This window comes from Aspergillus caelatus (assembly GCF_009193585.1).
Source record: "Aspergillus caelatus strain CBS 763.97 unplaced genomic scaffold BDV27scaffold_43, whole genome shotgun sequence".
NCBI classification, from domain to species: domain Eukaryota; kingdom Fungi; phylum Ascomycota; class Eurotiomycetes; order Eurotiales; family Aspergillaceae; genus Aspergillus; species Aspergillus caelatus.
Genome location: NW_022475306.1, coordinates 52,370 through 70,209, shown reverse-complemented (window position 1 = coordinate 70,209; position 17,840 = coordinate 52,370). Strand labels below are relative to the sequence as shown.

Genomic DNA, 17,840 nt, shown 5'->3' with positions numbered 1-17,840 from the left:
GGTTGGCAACGCGCAGCAATTCGGGCTGGAGTGGTCAATTTGACCTTACAAAGTTGCTCGGACCTACAGCCCGACTCTGAGATTAATCAGAAACAATTTCTTTTAATTCGTACAATCTGTCCTCGGCTGTTCTGGTTTCCTAAACTAGCTCTCTACTTTGACAAGGAAATTAATGGTTAGTTATCAGGGAATATATCTCACACAGTGACATTTATCCTTGAAATCCACGGCTTTAACGATATGGTCTGACTGTCCTTCGTGACTGGCAGCAGTGCCGAAAATGAGGCACTTGCAAGGGTAAGAATAACTATCATTCTTCAGGCTGTTCTTCGAAAACGGAGGCCACTTGCTCGCCCCAAAAATGAACCCAAAGGATGCACCTGGGGTTCGAAATCTCATTAACTACTCTGTTTCCCATCTGGAGGGTCATTCCTGGTGGCACAATCACTACTTTACCTTAAACAGGGGTGAAATAGTATCCCTTTCTTTTTTCTTCCACGTCTGCCATGGCCACTGTGGTGGATAACTCCGGGGGGCTTTTCTACCTTCCTACCCCTCAGGTTGCCAGTGGTGATGGTGGTGGTGGTGGAAAGCCTCCCGGTAGACGTGGTGACGGAGGCCAGAGGAACTCCCCACCAGATAGTCAGCAATGGCCTGCCGAGAAGAGAACACGACGGGATGAACTGTGTGATTGCTGTGGGGGAGTACGCCCATACACACTACGGATGAGCACCATGAACGAACCATTGTGAACTCTCGCGATATTCCGGTAATCCTAGGGCGAATATAAACCTCGAACATGTCACGGCAGTGGGCAACGAGGCGGGGGAGCAGGGGCGTATACAACAAAACATTAGACAAGAGATGAACGCGCGATATGCACCTCGATATCGACATGCGCTTTGCGGATTACAAGGCGACCAGCGGCCTAAGCAATTGGTAAGAAAGTCCCAGATATGGTACGCAGAATATTCAGTGGAAATACATCCTAAAAGCAACACTCGACGCGCCACGTTCAGTGGGCGGACGGAACAGTGCAATTCGATATGAACCAACAAGCCGCGTTGAGAGACCTGTTTGGTTTAGAATCCGCGCTCCATATAAAACATGGCGAATTCTTAGGAATGCTCTACGACAGATTACGTATCGCTGAGACGTCCAAGCGCACCCATGGGGTATACCAGCGGTAATATTCCAGCATCATATCATCAAATATGGAAGGGGGATCCATCCCAAAAAGACAGCCATTACGGGATAGGCAAGATTTGTATTCTCAGCAAGCAAATGTCAATATTATCAGACTGTCAAGCAGGTAAGCTTCTAAATGGCTGCTTTCCACAAGCTTAAAAGCGACACACGACGATTATCTAGAAGCATACGCCGAGTACACATGCGCCTACTATGGAAAAATAAACTCGCTCAGATAGAGCAAGCCTTCCAGATGCTTAAGGGTTACGCCAAAACCCTAGCGGATACTTCCAGAGAATTCAAGGTGGCGCTGAAGGATTGGCAGTTTAATAGTAAGACTTGGGAGTTGGATTTTGTGAAGAAATACAAGATCGTTAAGCAAGCAGAGATCTTGAAGCTTACCCAATGGTGCAACAAGAGAATGCAAAGGAACTGGCGAGGGACCTTAACTATGACAATGCATATACGTGCTTGCCTGGCTCGTCTAATCCGTTCTACACAGGATAACACGGGCCTCCCACGGAAAGCGCCTTTCTTAGTGAACTCAAAACTGGCGATTATGTGCGCACAACCAAAGCACTGTTATATCAGATATAGGAAGACTAGTCTCATGAAACCGAGATCTATCGTACTGGAACTACGGAACGTGAGACCATCGACCAATATGAGCCGTCGGCCTGTAGCATCCGATGATCATCGGTCCTCCGGGTACTGGGAAAACCCGCGTCATAGCCGCAACTGTCTTGCTTTTGATTTCCCTCTTCTGAAGATTCAACTACCGATTCCACTGAAGATTCTGAATGGTTGGGCTGAGAGTCGTCCTCTGTTGGTGAAGAGACTCCTCGCTCTTCGAAGCTGAAGCCGATATTCTTCAATCTTTTGCGTCCAATGTTATCAGGGAGGGGCTTAACCTAATCAAGATTCCTCTATACAAACCAATATCTCTGAAGCAGGGGGCTTTAAAATATAAGGATTAAACTAATTCCTCTGGCGAAACACAGATTTTTATAATATGGAGGGCGGGTTCTAACTCGAGGATTAAGCGACCTCACATATCCATATCTACTTTATGGGGTTGTTTTCCCTGAAGAGTTAAAAATCGCTGACAGAAAAGTCTTTATAATAATGGAAGTTTATCCTCCTGGAGAGCGTCACAGAACTAATCATATTCCAAGTCAGATTCCGCCGGCCACCTAGCTTTCCACCTCCGTCAATAACCCCGAAGACCTACTCTTACATAAATGGGCATTCTATATAAAGACTCATATGGGTGCGGCCTATCAAATACAAGTTATTATCAACAACCCCAGGCCATTGAACAATAGAGAGCCGAGACCAGAAGCTCACGCATGGCTCTTATCAGAGCTAAAAAAAAAAAACTTTTCTGGACAAAGATGTTTACATTCATCGTAGGCAGAGATACCAACAATATGGCATCGCCATATTCACGTCAAATGGACTCTATAGAGGAAGGTCATCGCGCAATAATATCAACCGACACATTACCAACAATATCTCAGAAATAACCGGAACCACAGCAGCCGAAATCAAAAGGCGTGTTTCGGAAAAGGCAATGAAAAAGGTGATGGAGGAAACTATTTACTGGTGACCAGTATTGCGCTGGGACAAGATCTATCAGTCTTAAACTCCCTGGTTCACACTCCCCGTTTGCCCTCTCTACCTCTGCTACTCTGCGAGCATACTTTTCCATACATGTTCATTCTAGCCACGGGCAGATTGAACTGGGTAGTCTAGCTAACATGAAGCGGGTCCTGAGGGCTGGTTCTGTTTCATCCATGTCAAACTCTTTGCTTCCGAAAAATATATGACGATTAAAGGCTTAACTTACGAGGTATTGTTGCGAGATCTTGTAATTGTATATGTACAAGAAGACACCAGAGCATCGGATGAGAGGTACGATTGGTGTTTCAGATTCCACCGGGATGCAGTTACATATCCGAGTTTCGGCAAGACATGTTCAAGAAGCTGATTTTCTTCTGGCTTGTATATCTCCTTCCTAAACAGACATTCTCTCATCACGTCATGCCGTCCCACTGGGAAGAGTTTATTAATCTTCTCCATAATCATTATCTCGACCACCCAGTATCCCGCCGTGATCTCTACCATCTCGATGCTGTCCAGGAGGGGGTGGAGGAGTTGGTCTTGTTCTGGACTGTCCGGGCGATAGAGATCCTTATCATACACTCCAAGGATTCCCTCCGCTCTACTCCTTGGAGTGTCTCTAATCTCCCTACTGCAGACAGATGGGCAAGTAGAGAAGCAAATTTACGATGTGCCATTGGAAGCCTCCATTTATCTAGTAAATGGCACCTCCAGAGCTACAAGCCGCCAGCCATTAAGAAACATAAATGATCCAAGTCCGCAATGAGACTTGTAGGTTTACTACAATATCAAGCGAAGCCCAACAGAGCAGTGCAAAATAAAGGGGTTACTAAACGAAAATATACATCAACCTTCGAGCTGCGTATACATACCCACTGAGTCGACTATTTGAGGGTAGTTTATAGGAGTCTGTTAGAGGCCCGAAGGCGCACACATCATCCCATTTTCATATGCTTCATGGAACAAAGTCATCGATGATATGTCCTCGGTATATGGATATTCATATACTTAAAAAAAATTCTGGAAGCCACCGCACCATATTACCCAGGTTGCCCAAATTCATACCTTCACCTCTTCTAGGACTGTTTTCAGTTATTGGTTATACTCTTTAATACTCGCACTTCTTGGGGATAACATTGATTGGATTGTTTCTCAGTTACTGGCACTCACGTGCAACTATGACTGTATGTAGACTTTAATTGTTTGTACAATCAGATTCGAGCTCAAACTTACGATTCATTCCTAAATACACAACCTTTTCCTTCCTAACCAGTTATAGTTATCACCTTTCCCTACAGTTCAATCTACTTGCGTATAGTTCTACGCCACAGCCGCCCAATGCTGTACTGTGTAAAGCCTCGTGGATCCTATGCGGGGCCCACAAGACACCCTTACCAGGATCACGAAGGATGTTCCCATTCGTCAGTATTTCAGTGCTGGCTTGGCGAGGTAAAGCATTCTGAATGGTCATTGATGTTCAAAGTAGGCGAACATAAATTATAATCAGGTCAGTGCGCTTTCATGTCGCTGTCCAAAAGGGGTATCATGGGCGGCTTACGCCCCCGCCAACAGAGTCAAACATTTCATTTGTGATCTCGACATTCGCCTCCTGATCTGAATCGCAAACATGTAAAATCTGTTCTGGAACTCATTTGAGCAGACCGGCATGAATACTAGGTACTCCACAATCGTAGAGAGGGTTACACATGGTTCCCTGGTGAATCCCTACGCTTTGCCCATCGTTTTATGCCATGGACAGGTAGCCTATACTAGCCTGCTTTAATTGTCGCAGAGTCATCTGTATGCTGCGATATTAATCAACGTTGATGGCCGAGAATTGCAAGTGCAACTAGGACACGGCGCTTCTGGCTGAAGACAGAAGGGTATGTGTTAGTCCTGTCGGCCCTTCCCTTGGCTGTTTGAAAGTGGCTGAACGGGGGCTAGTGAGAGTAACAACAATCAGTTGAAGTCAAGACGGATACCCTCGTTCCGTTACCAGGGAGGTTGCTAAAGCGACGGTCAAACCTATCGGCGATGTGAACCATTGACAAATACGGGATATATTAGGGCTTAGTCAAAAGGCCTTGGGATGGAACGCGATCCGTGGTCGCCGAGGAGGTAGCGTATCCATCAGACATTGACATGGGGGGGTGGAGGACTGTGCATGTCATCTTGATCATCTTCCTAAGAACGCATGGACCAAATGAAACCCACAATAGTATGGCTGTTCGGCTCCTAATTGTGCATCGGTAGGCCTATCAGATCTCCAGGGAGAAAACGACTAGGTAACAGATACGGGGGAGGGGCGACCCTCGTATCCACCGTATCGGTGATTGGGCCTGATTGAGAGAACCGTAGCGGAACCGGTTCGATAGAATGCAGGGGTAAACATGATATGACTCGCCAAGCTGTGGAGCAAATTGATTGGGAGGAAGGGCTGATATAATTAACATCGATGGGAAACAATTGTACAACTTCTGGGCAGACGGACATGTGCAGCCAAGTTCGACCTATGAGGATTGACGCTTCCGTGCGCAACGGCCAAGGATGGAATAAGGAGGGGGATCAATGGTAATTAATGACGATGAATGGGATTCCCGTGTATTGAGATTTCACGAGGTCGGATTCTTTTGCATTTCCCGTCTCTTGTGAAAAGCAGACATGCGCTATAAAGCTTGGTCGGAGGGCTCAACGCCAATCATATCGCTTTCTCTTTCATCCGGTTGGTATGCAAGTGGCTCAATTCGGTAGTGATACTGTAAGGCATAGGTATTGCAATACTAGTAGTACTACTACTAGTACTACTAGTAAATGTCAGCCCAGCCGGACTCAAGTCTTAAATTGTAAGAAAAGGTTGAAGATGAAACTTGTAACCTGGATGATTCGTGGGCCGCGGAGTTGCCCTGTGCGCGCCCACTCACCCACTTTTCTCCAATCATGACATCTGGCGATCGGATAGCTTGGACGGAGTGTCCCGTTGTTGGCGTACAGAGTAGTTTACGAGCTATACTTAACTTCCTCCCTAGTTCGTTAGGTACCTAGGGTCAGGTAAAAAGGTGGAGTAAGGAAAATTTATCCTAACATCCTCCTCCCCCCCCGAGGTTCCGGGTAAACGGGACATCTTCTTTTCTTCGATGCGACCGACTCCTCTTGAGAAAAATTGAACGTCTGTTTTAACAGGCCCAATAGTATAGTCTGATATGATATGATAGAGGAGTATCAAGTCCCAAAGACAATCACATTGTTCGTCCGTTTGAGAAGTGAGAGCGTCGGATGCAACCGTCAATTAGGCCTCAATGACGTAAGGATACGGATTATGGGAGAGGAACAACCCTGGAACCTCCCCATGGATATGAATGGACACCTATGGATATTGACGTGCATAAGAGAGATTCAACTGGTCCTAGACTTTCTGAGCCAAAGGTGTCCTTCCATGTCAGGAAGGTTTCTCCCCATGCCATCAACATCTATCCGTCGCGGGTCCATGTCTTCCCATACTCTTTTTTTCACTCCCGCCCGGCTGGCTTTCCCTTCCGATCAGATTTAGGGTTTCACGGTTAGGAAAAAGGAAATTGGAGCAATAGGCTGCGCTGCGAATAATATTAGCTCTCCATTAAACCACTTCACAACCATCTTTCGTGGACCGAAACCCCCCTCAACTGCCCAGAAGAGAAATGAATAAGCGCCCCCTTGTAAGCATCGGCCGTGGCTGGAGAGGGAGGGGAGAAAGGTCGCTCTAATTTAGTTAGTTGCGCCGCGTGGGATGGGTCAGACTGCGACACACATCATGCAGATCATGGATAGCTAGCTCTCTTTTCATTTCATTGTAAGTTTCGATGCGTTTCCAATGGCCTGGAGAAGGAGGAAACTTAGTCGGACTAAAAGCCAACTAAACTCTAGTCCGACATTACCATATTTGGCTTCTGGTAGATGTAACTAAATTCCCCGCGCCGCTGGCCCTCCAGGTATGGAAGTAGTCTGGGACCTTGGAAACGAGGTGCAGCCACAGCACCGTATACGATGTGCGGACCCAAGGTTGCGTAAATAAGTAATCTGTCTGAGGGTAGTATCTACTCAGATATCATGAGTTGAGGTGTTGGAGACCCTCCCCTTGAAGGGTTCTGTCATGGCGTTTGTTTCATGCTCGTGTGGTAGTTAACCCATTAAGGTACTGTCGAGAACACAGACCTCCAGTCCAAGCTCATCGCGCGAAGCTAAAAGTCGTGGCCGCTCCTTGATTGGTCAACCGTTTAGCCGGCAACTGAATTATTTTGCAGGTCTTTGATGATGTCTGAATGTATGAATTCGAGTCGATCTACATCACTAGACACCGTTGGATCCTTCTAGGTAGTTGATGGAATGGGTTTCATGCAACATTGGAAGGTGCTAGAAAAGAGACCGACAGTATAGAGCGTTGGCTAGAATGGCCGAGACTGATGGGGCGGGACAAATAAGCGGGAAAGAGAGTTGATCAGAGAGGCATTTGGACCCACGGGAACACCCAAGATCAACGATCGAGAAGGGACTTTCAGGCGTCGATTGACAGGTGCCACCACAAAGTAGCTTTTTTTTTCCCCCTTCAAAAGTGCTGGCCTTAATATCTTTTTATTATAACTTTTTTTTTATTTTTTTTTCCCTTGCCTCTCTCACCATTTCAAGAGTCAGTGAAATGATAAACTTACTATAAAAGGTAGATCAGACTGGTTGAAGCAGACTAGACATGGAGTATAAGAGAGGCAAAGAGATCGATAGTAGGGAACCAAAGACGAGATAATAGTTGATGTCGTATTTGTGATGGAAGAGAAGTCCCTGGTACCGAGATACGACGTGCTATTGTCATGGATAATAGTAAATAGATGATGTAGCAGATGGACCCATGGAGTCGTTGACGATATACGGAAAAAGGTGCCCATACGTAATGACGCTGGGGTTTCGAGTGAGTGCTTGGCGTGCTGAGATTCCGCCACTGGAAAAATTCGCATTCTGGGTACATTTTTTTTTTCCCGTCAAGTCTTTTTCCTTTTCTTTTTTGTTAAATAAAAGAAATAAATAAAGAAAAAGAAAGAAACAATTCTTTTCTATAATAGTTAAATATTTATATCGTCTACCCACGAGCCAGCCAAAAGTAAAGTATCAATCAAACCTATGCGAAAAGTATGTATCAAAGTTATATTAAGAAAACCCAGTGGAGATAACGCTAGGGTGGTGCCATGAAAAAGATGGAATGACTGAACTGTTCCAACCAAGTGCCAAGGATCAAAGTCCATAGCCGGCCGAAGTGGCTTAAAAAAGTTCAGATTTCTCGGCACCATACTTTACAATACAAACCAGTCAGGCCCAATACCTGCCACCAACCGAACAGCCAGTAGAATTCGGTTTCTCGGTGGGAAAGATTGCTCAAATTTTCTGCGGAGCATCTTTATCGATAGCCGACTTACAACTTCCCCTTACTAGTAGATTAAGTTCCCCACCTAAAGAAATTTTAAGAATTAAAAAAAGAAAAAAAGGGATTGGGAAACTATATTCCCAAACCTACAGAGTATGTGCATCCCATAGAAACAGATCGTATCAAACGGTGACGAGACACTGACTGGCATCCATACCTTAAATTGTACCAGTCCATACATACATTCATACATACATACATACATACATAGTAACATGCATTCCTCTTATTCTTGATAGCCCCCCTCCTTCTTTCGACTATTTTCCCACCTGACAAGAAACCCGCTCGCCGTAGGGGCAGCTTAATCACCACCTCAACCACATCGTCCCTCTCCGCCATCGTCACCCTCTGCCTCCACCATCGTGAACAACCACTTTTCCTCCGTCCCTTTTTTCCTTTCCTTTTTTTTTTTTCCTTCCCTTCCCCTTTCTTCTTCCTTCCCCCCACTAAAATTCGTACGACTCTTCAATTTTCAATTTTTCCTTCTCCCCCGTTTCTCGTTGTTCACTTTACAATTTATCCTTATCTATAAGAACCTTTTTCCTTAATATCCTTCATTTTCTCCATTGGGAGCCCTTACTATAGAAGAGTCACCACCTGCCGCTTCGAGTTTCTATACTTGGACACTCCTTTCCTTCGGGCCCCTCCCCTCCGGTACGCCACGCCGATCCGGACTCATCGTTGCCGCGCAGAGTAGCCGAACGTCGACTACATGCTGGTGCTGGTGCTGTAGCAGGTCTATCGCCCGGACAATTTTGTACTCGCCCGTCAATCCCACCGCTGTCCGGCACACGGTTGTCTCACCAGTCGACTTGCTTGGCTGTCATTACTTTCATTCCACTCAAATTTCGAGAGTAATGCAGGCCCATTCGTGCGCAGCATCAGAGCTTCCCATCGGCTCGCCCTAAATCGAGCGGTTCTGTTGAGAAAAGGTAATAAAAAAAATATTACAAAAAAAAAAATAATAATAATTAAAATAAGGGAGGAAACAAAAGGGTGGGATAAGAGCGTCAAAAACAGGGAGTAGAGAGGGGGCCACAAAGAAGAGGATGCTCTGTTACAACTAGAACAGAGTTGGTTCGAATATTTGAAGACATGAAAATGACTGATCGGCCCCCTTCAGTATCCGGTCTGGAGGAACCCATTAATTACCTTGCCCGAAATGGCCATATATCGGACAGCACCCGCAGACAAGCCCGGGACAAGCCCCGTGAGGGCTCGGAATCGTCGCAATCATCAACAGACGTCGATGGGAAACAGTCCGTGACCAGGCCACCCACCGCCAAACTTCCCCTCCAGAACGATCTGGCAGACGGTCAAACCGCTCTTCGTCACCCATTCTCCTCGCATCTCTACCATTCCTCCGGTACCTCGCGATCACCCTCCACCCGAACGTCTTCGAGTTCACTTCAAGCATTGAACGAGGATATTGTTGTAGATGCTCGGTCGGATCTCGGCGCGATCGGACGGGGTCCCCTTCCTCGGAGGAGCTCCCATTTGGGGCAGTCGGATACTCAATCTCCCGAATACCCAGTCTATCCCGATCAATCCTACGCTGTCCTCCAGTCCCAAGTCCATCCTACTTTTCAGCATCCGTCTCTCCGTTCACGGAACTCCTACCCGTCGCAAATCGAGGTTCTTGGCCGATTTGCCCCGTCGCGTGCCTCTCGTACAGCAGGAAATACCCCAGTGTCTAGTCCGGGGCTATTCTCTGTCCGTCACCCTCTTCGATCAACCTCTTCACTCGTATCAGATGATGAAGGTCGCATCAGCAGCCCTTTCCTTCATCCGACCCATCTCCAGCCACCAAAAGAGTAAGTTTCATTGAGGTGCCTTCTTCTATCTGTCGGGGCTAACAGGTATTCCCAGAACACATACAGCTGAAGTGGACAGAGACACTGTGACTGGAAACAAAGTTATTAATCAATATGAGATTCTGGAAGAGCTCGGACGCGGTGAACATGGAAAGGTGAAACTAGGGAGACACGTGGGCACTCGCCAGAAGGTCGCCATCAAGATTGTCCAGCGGTATTCGAAACGACGCCGCCTGGGGAAGCTCGGGAATCCCGAGGACAAGGTTAAGAAGGAAGTTGCGATCTTGAAGAAGGCTCGGCATCCGAATGTGGTTAGCCTCCTAGAGGTGATCGATGATCCAAATCGCCAGAAGGTATACATCGTCCTGGAATATGTTGAGAACGGTGAAATCATCTGGCGGCGGCGAGGCTTGCGTGAAATCGTCCATGTGGATAAACGTCGACTGGAGCGCGAAAAAGCAGGCATTCCCGATTCCCCCTCGTTCATGGAAGAATGTCAGCAGTATGTCCGGACTGCACAGCATCTCCGCCGCCAACGCGAAAAGGCCCGGGAGCGACGTCAAATTCAGGCCGCACACGCTCAGGAAGGCCCTATTCCAGCCTGGAGTTTAGAGCATGGAGCGGAGTCAGATGATGAATTAGGTCCCGAATTGACGGTCACTCGTACGCCTAGCTGTTCTAAGACGAGCCACGAAGACATTCAGTCCTCACCCAGCCATTCCTTCCATGATGCGGCCTTAGCTGCGGTGGAGGGCAGTATGTATGGGCCTTATATGGATTATTCCTTCGAAAGACGGTTTAGCACAGCGTCGAGTAGCTTTGGACACGCACCTTCGGAACCTGAGTGGACGCCCGACGACGACGAGATGTCTTATGTTCCCTGTTTGACACTCGATGAAGCACGCAACGCTTTCCGAGATTCCTTGCTCGGGCTCGAGTATCTCCACTATCAGGGTATCATTCACCGGGATATCAAGCCTGCGAACCTCCTGCTCACCAGCAACTACCGTGTTAAAATATCGGACTTTGGTGTATCTTACCTAGGGCGGCCCATGAGGGATGAGGACGAGGAGCAACTTGGAGAAACCGATGCGACTGAGCTGGATGACGCTCGGGAACTTTCTAAAACTGTTGGAACGCCCGCTTTCTACGCTCCTGAGCTGTGTTATACCGGCGAAGAGTTCGTCGATGCCCTTGGGTCCGCCCCGCGGATTACTGGTGCTATCGACGTTTGGTCCCTTGGCGTAACTCTCTATGGTATGATCTTTGGGCGCTTGCCATTTGTCTCCGATGATGAATACAGTATGTTTCAAACGATTGTGAAGAAGGAAGTCTTCATCCCACGCAAGCGCCTGAAGCCTGTTGAAGATGATCCCGACACCGTCAGTCAATGGCCTCGTTATGCGGATGTCGATAAGCGAATGGAAGATGAGCTCGTGTATGAGGATATCGACGATGAGTTGTTTGACTTGCTGAAACGCCTTCTAACGAAAGATCCGGTGAAGAGAATCACCGTGAAAGAGATCAAGCATCATCCTTGGGTCCTAGATGGTCTACCCAACCCCAGAGCGTGGGTAGAGGAGACCGATCCAGGGTATCTGAGTAAAGGCAAAAGGATCGAAGTGTCTAATGAAGAAGTTACAACGGCTGTGAGCAAAGTACCGTTTATACAACGTGTGCGATCCAATGTTGCCAAGTGGTCGAACTACCTTACCGGGAGGTCGAAGGATAAAGATCCTCGCAAGCGTACTTCTAGTGTGGCTCCCTCAGTCGAGTCTTCCTCCAATTCAAGCACCAATAGTTTTGGGAAGTACCTTTGGGACAGTCGTCGTGCTAGTCTCAGGGATGAAGACTTTTTGCGGCCACCCCGTCTAAGCAAGGATGGCGAGCATCCCCTCTCGCAGAGTGTCACCGCAAGCCCGGTGGGTCGGGATGAGCAAACTTGTTATTTCGAGGGAGCCCTGATGAGTTCACCCATATCGCTTGAGCGGACCCCACGACCTGAGCCACCAGAGCGTGCCGTATCTACGTTGTCCACAGCCGAATCTGCAAAGACAATAAAGGCAACAAATTTTAATTCCACTCCCGCGCCCCAAAGAACCGTCACCCCCGCTCGTATGGAGACCGCAGGGACTACAAACGTAGGCGGCCTATTTGGCGGTGCAAGCCTTCGACTTGCCAGAGGCCTCCAGTCGGGAGAGCGGCGCTCCGATAGATCGGTCTCCGAGACTGCGTCCTTGGATGGGGACCGTCACTGCGAGCCCACCTTGGCGTTGAGCGTTGCATCTGCGACTGGCCAACATTCTAATCTGCTGCCAGAGGAGGACGTATCCTTGTTACGGGTGGAAGGATCGAACACAATACCTTCAGGCCATCGCCGCAACCGCTCCCATCAACTGCCGGGCAAGTCTTTAACTGAGCCTTTTCATCTCACCAAGGAAGCCTTGCTACGTCAGCGACGGAGTGACATTGAACCGCCTACTAATGGACTCAAACCGTGTTATCGTAGGGGAAGCGAGCCATCTACGAAGGAATGCATCAACCTACGATCCGAGGCGCAGCCCCGAGCTACGGACTCGCTCGGCGAAAATATCTTTTCCGACTCGCCGTCTGGGGGCCTGACTACATCACCTCCGTCTGCTGCGTCGTCCTCAATCGAGGACTACACCAGTGGAATGTCTCAGAGCGCTTCTCATCCAAGTATACCATCAGTCGCCTCCGGGGTGTCATCGCTTTCGAGCGGAGGTGATACGTCAGGGAAAGATGGCGTTTCAGCAATTCAAGTTCCGTCAATCCTTCGGACGGGTGAAACCGTTAAAGCACAGCAGACAAACCTGGCACGATCCGCGGAGGATGATGAGTCTCGGTATTACTGCGACGATGAAAATGAATCAGAGGATGACTCTGAGGATGAGGGCATTGTCTTTGGTAAGAAGAAGGCAACACCCCAAAAGCCAATCATGCGTGGTTGCACCTTGCCCAAGTCTTGACCTATAGACGCCAGCCTCCATGATTGAAACTATTTCGTTGATGGTCGGCTCGCAGCCGAAGAAAAGTTCCTTTGGATCTTACTAGCTTCACCATGCCATTATTTGCATCACCTCGTATGGTTATATGGCCTCTTTTTCTTTTTCTTTTTTTTTTTTTTTCTTTCTCATAACAGCTTGTCATTCCATTCTCCTGAGGCCCGGTTTCGCATGTATATCATTTTATTGTGGGGTTTACCTTCTTATTTGTGTTTACCTTCCCTAGCCTATATGGCATAAACTGGGGAAGTCCTTTCTTTGCTTCGGGATGTGCGAGACACTGATCCATTGCTTGTACATATATTTGCATTGACGACACGTCTATATTTGGCATTCCGTCACCTTGGCCTTGGTCTCTTTATATTTCTCCTGGTGCCGCTCTGTTGGGGAGCCTACGAAAGACGCTAGGTATTCGCTTTTTCTCTTTCGATGCAATTTTCACCTGTGCCTTTTGCGTCTATATATACTTCGGTTCGGTTCGGTGCATTAGGGGTTCGGGGCATCAGTGATTTTTCTTTGTATGTAATGCCGGCATGAGGAGGATACAGTGTGGGATCAGGATACACAGAGTGGTTGGTTCCTTCAGAGAACCCGCAAGACTCATGATCATGTCTTTCCTATTTTGTGTGGGTTGAATGATGATGATGACTAGTAAACGGGGCCTCTCGAAGCCCCTAAGAGAAGTTGCATTTACAACTATATCTGAAATTATGAGAAGAATACAAAGGTTCACTGGTTTCGGTGGCATCACAATCTTAAAATCTTGACTTGACTGAACGTAGGTGGAACTTTTACATCCTTTAGTAGTACCACGTTTATAGTTGGACCACGTTGGGACTCGGTACGGATTGTTTGTATATCGGGTGCAGGATTCTATGCCTCCTTCCGCTTATGTATTTCTGTGTATATTCAACTAACTAGTAAACGCCACAAATGAGAGATAAATTAATGAGTCCTTATACAAAGTATGGCTCTATTCGCCACGAATGCCGTGATGCCTTGGACTACAGCATACCACGTTTCAAACAGATAACAAGTCGGGTGGAGGCTATATGTCATGCCTTTTTAAGACATTTCCCGGGACCATGGTACACCAAATAATACTAAATATGTAAGGGGTCCCCAGCTAACTAGTTGACAATATGTTCTCGAAGCCGACATGTTGTCCCACTATCCAACAGGGGTAATGCATAAAGTGTTGTGGGTACCACTGGGCCTAAATCGAACCCTGGGTTTGTCTTGGCTTGTTCATACATTCATTCTCTGTGGGATCAACCACGTAACAAGGTTGTAGTGAACTCAATTAGGCTAAGAGTACGGGATACTCCCTCTACACGGGGTGAGTGGTCCCCTGGTAGTGACGAGCTATTGTTTTACTTGAGCTATGGTTCATCTTTCTCGCTGGTCGGATAGCGTTAAGGTCGACTGTAGATCGCCGACGAAGGTGAAACAACCATCCGAGCCGGGCCGATATTGTACTTGCTTTCCGTTTTACCTTGTTTCCTGTGCATGATGGGGTAGGCTAGTAAGTGCAGATTGAGAATTCTTGCTTAAAACTTGGCAATTTTTACTCGTAGACGAAGGTCATCGGTTATTGTGCAGTGGAAATGTCGAATTAGAGCGCGAGATACATAGTAGAATACATACCTACAGTTCAAGTCAGGGTCTATCAAATCATAGTGGAGCCCTAAATGGAGAATCGCAGACGGAACACCGGGCATAGTCCATCCACCAATGATATACTTCGGAAACGTTCCTGTGGACAATTTATTCCGTGTCGAAGGAAGAAACGGATCCCCGTTATTGTTCTATATTGATTAAATTGCAAGTTCAGGCCATGAGGGGGAATATTGCCCTTAATGAAGTAGTTCCTCCGAGTTCGTCATGGGAACGACTTATGATGCCCAGACCGTTCAAGTTATATAAATCCTTTGGTACTATCCTGGCTGACTTCCTTTTTACTTTTTTTTCCCAAAGCACCAGACGGGCCTTTTTCTCTTTCCTTTAAAATCGCTCTATTTGACTGATCAGCGGTCAAAATGCTCTTCTCCTACCTTGTTGCGACTCTTCCCCTTCTGGCCAACGCCGCCCTCACCTACCGCGGTGCGGACATCTCGTCTGTCTTCATCGAAGAAAAGGCCGGTATTGCCTACAAGAACTTGGCCGGGGAGACCCAGGCCCTGGAAGCTATCTTGACCGATAACGGTGTCAACTCTATCCGTCAGCGTGTGTGGGTGAAAAATGGCGACTATGACCTGACCTACAATGTCAACCTCGCCAAGCGGGTTGCGGCGACTGGCGCCAGTATCTACCTGGATCTCCATTATAGTGATGACTGGGCGGATCCTAAGCATCAGGTATTGCCTTCCTCCTCCTCCTCCTCCTCCTCCTCTCCCTTCTACCATTTGTATTGATATGTACTATAACTCCATGGGCGGTATATTGACAGAAAATTAGACCACCCCGGGAGGCTGGCCTACCGACGACATCGACGCGCTGGCCGATAAGATCTACCAATACACGCTGAGCGTATGCAACACCTTCGCGGAGGAAGACATCAACGTGGAAATCGTCTCCATCGGCAACGAGATCACCTCCGGACTTCTTTGGCCGCTAGGCAAGACCCCCAACTACGAGAACATCGCGCGGCTCCTGCACTCCGGCGCCTGGGGCGTGAAGGACTCGACGCTAGCCAAGAAGCCCAAGATCCTGATCCACCTCGACAACGGCTGGGACTGGGAGCAGCAGAAGTACTTCTACGACACCACTCTCGGCACTGGTCTCCTCAAATCCGAAGATTTCGATATGATCGGCGTGTCCTACTACCCCTTCTACAACGAGAAGGCCACCCTTGCCTCGCTGAAGACCAGTCTGACCAACATCCAGACCACATACAGCAAGGAGGTTGCCGTGGTCGAAACTAACTGGCCCGTGAAGTGCTCTAACCCTGAGTTCGCTTTCCCCTCGGATCTAACGGACATTCCTTTCTCGGAGGACGGCCAGGTCACCTTCCTGCAGCGGTTGGCGGAGACGCTCACGGCTACCAAGGCCTCCGGTTTCTTCTACTGGGAGCCTGCCTGGACTAAGAACGCGGGATTGGGATCCAGCTGTGAGGATAACCTGTTGGTGGATTATAACACTAACCAGGTGCGTAGCAGTGTGAAGGCGTTTGGACAGGTCTGATTTAAACCTTTTTGGGGATTTTTGTACCAAAAACTTGAAATTTCAAATGCGTCCGTGCATATATGTACATTACTTATATACATATCGTATAATTATAGAACAGCAACTAGGGATGGTTAGAAAGTTAACTCAATAATGGTTCAAATTCAAGTATCCGAGCGAGGAAGGAAAAAAAAAAAAAAAAAAAAAAGATAGCTACCCATCAGCTCCGGCCGAAAGAACGTAGCACCAACGGTGGCTGTGCAAGAGGGCGGATTGTGGTTGAGTTCCACTTCCAGGCGTGAGAAATCCAGTCAGGCCATCAATCCCATTACTAGCCTCGTTTTTTTCCCGGGAGGCTCAAAGGGAAAATGAAGCGAAAGAAAAGGAAAGGGAAGGGTGTTTGTGTGGGCAAGGGCAATCGGTGAGAGAGCGTCAGGCTGACTTTCTATCCCGGAAATCGCAGTGATAGTCAGTCTGGATGGGTGGTTCAATCCAATCATCGAAGTTGATTGCAAGTTAGGCATAACTCTAGTTGAGAAATTGTGGGGAGGTCCCCATCATGGAAACGAGATATACTCCGTAGTACTAATGATATTAGTAGATACTGATAAGTTAGTTTGGATCCACTGCTTAGTACATAGACGAGTTCATTCAATCTACCCCCGTACATTGTCGTTTATTTCGCACACAATGATTTATGATTTATTTTTTTTTTTTAATTTTTCTTTATTTGTAGCTCTGTTTGTTCCTTGTAATTTGCTTTTACTAAGCATCAATTTATGCTTATGCTGGTTTGGTTGTGATGGTATGAAGGTTAGGGCTCTTGATGGTCTGTATCGTCCAATACATACCATACATCACATCCCTATCATGATCTGTACAGTACCAATGACATAAGATGGATCTAATGATGTATTCTTGCCATGTTGTCGTCAGGCACCGTCATATGCTAAGATCCGGGACGAATAGGATGCCGTAGATTGTTTCTGCAAGTCTTCGCTTCCAGTGGTCTTTGCAGTGCTTGTTTGTGACACATCCGTACTGCAGAGATACGATGGTACGATACGATACCGATCTTAGTACCTGCCTAACAATAACAACAACAACACCACCACCACCACCACCACCACCTCATCTAAGCGATCACTGCATATCGCAGCTCCATTTCATGGCTACCTAATTGCTTTTTAGGCTTGACCTAAGTAATCTATCTCCTGTCAGAGAGCATGGATATATATGTATGGATCAATATGTACATACATCCCGTACCGCCAACTCAGAGCCCACAGTTCTTGGTTTGGGGTGGAGCTTCATATCTGCCTTGAGAATTTGTTTCGTATTCTCAAAATTAATCCCCTTCACCACCCAGATACACCAAATATAGTAAGAGACTTGCTAGGCAGTGATGATACAGGTTTGGAAACTATTATTAGATATAATCGTCGCAGGAGAGAAGAGATCTGAATGAATGAGGGAATAATTTTCAACATACCTGGGGATCCAACCTCACGTGCATGGCAAGGTTGGTTCAGGCAGTAAGGCGGACATTGGCTGCTGGACCCGGAAAGGGACATGATC

General features: G+C 47.4%; 4 protein-coding genes across 4 annotated transcripts; 3 read left to right on the top strand and 1 right to left on the bottom strand.

Annotated features, from left to right (window-relative positions):
* Positions 1-1,324: 1,324 nt before the first annotated feature.
* Positions 1,325-2,047, top strand: BDV27DRAFT_155450 (uncharacterized protein; the record flags this gene model as incomplete). The annotated part of the gene is made up of 1 exon (XM_032072142.1): positions 1,325-2,047. The coding sequence occupies one exon, from the start codon at positions 1,325-1,327 to the stop codon at positions 2,045-2,047; it is 723 nt and encodes a 240-aa protein (XP_031930024.1).
* Positions 2,048-8,663: 6,616 nt separating this feature from the next.
* BDV27DRAFT_124635 (putative serine/threonine protein kinase) lies at positions 8,664-13,207 on the top strand. The gene is made up of 2 exons (XM_032066130.1): positions 8,664-10,071; positions 10,127-13,207. Exons 1-2 carry the CDS (start codon positions 9,353-9,355, stop codon positions 13,059-13,061), a joined length of 3,654 nt encoding a protein of 1,217 aa, XP_031930023.1. The 5' UTR covers positions 8,664-9,352; the 3' UTR covers positions 13,062-13,207.
* Position 13,208: 1 nt separating this feature from the next.
* Positions 13,209-13,858, bottom strand: BDV27DRAFT_124633 (uncharacterized protein). Its single transcript, XM_032066129.1, has one exon. It carries the CDS (start codon positions 13,843-13,845, stop codon positions 13,600-13,602), a length of 246 nt encoding a protein of 81 aa, XP_031930022.1. The 5' UTR covers positions 13,846-13,858; the 3' UTR covers positions 13,209-13,599.
* Positions 13,859-15,041: 1,183 nt separating this feature from the next.
* BDV27DRAFT_170359 (putative arabinogalactan endo-beta-1,4-galactanase A) lies at positions 15,042-16,280 on the top strand (the record flags this gene model as incomplete). Its single annotated transcript, XM_032075276.1, has 2 exons — positions 15,042-15,454; positions 15,555-16,280. Exons 1-2 carry the CDS (start codon positions 15,137-15,139, stop codon positions 16,278-16,280), a joined length of 1,044 nt encoding a protein of 347 aa, XP_031930021.1. The 5' UTR covers positions 15,042-15,136.
* Between the last annotated feature and the right edge of the window lie 1,560 nt (positions 16,281-17,840).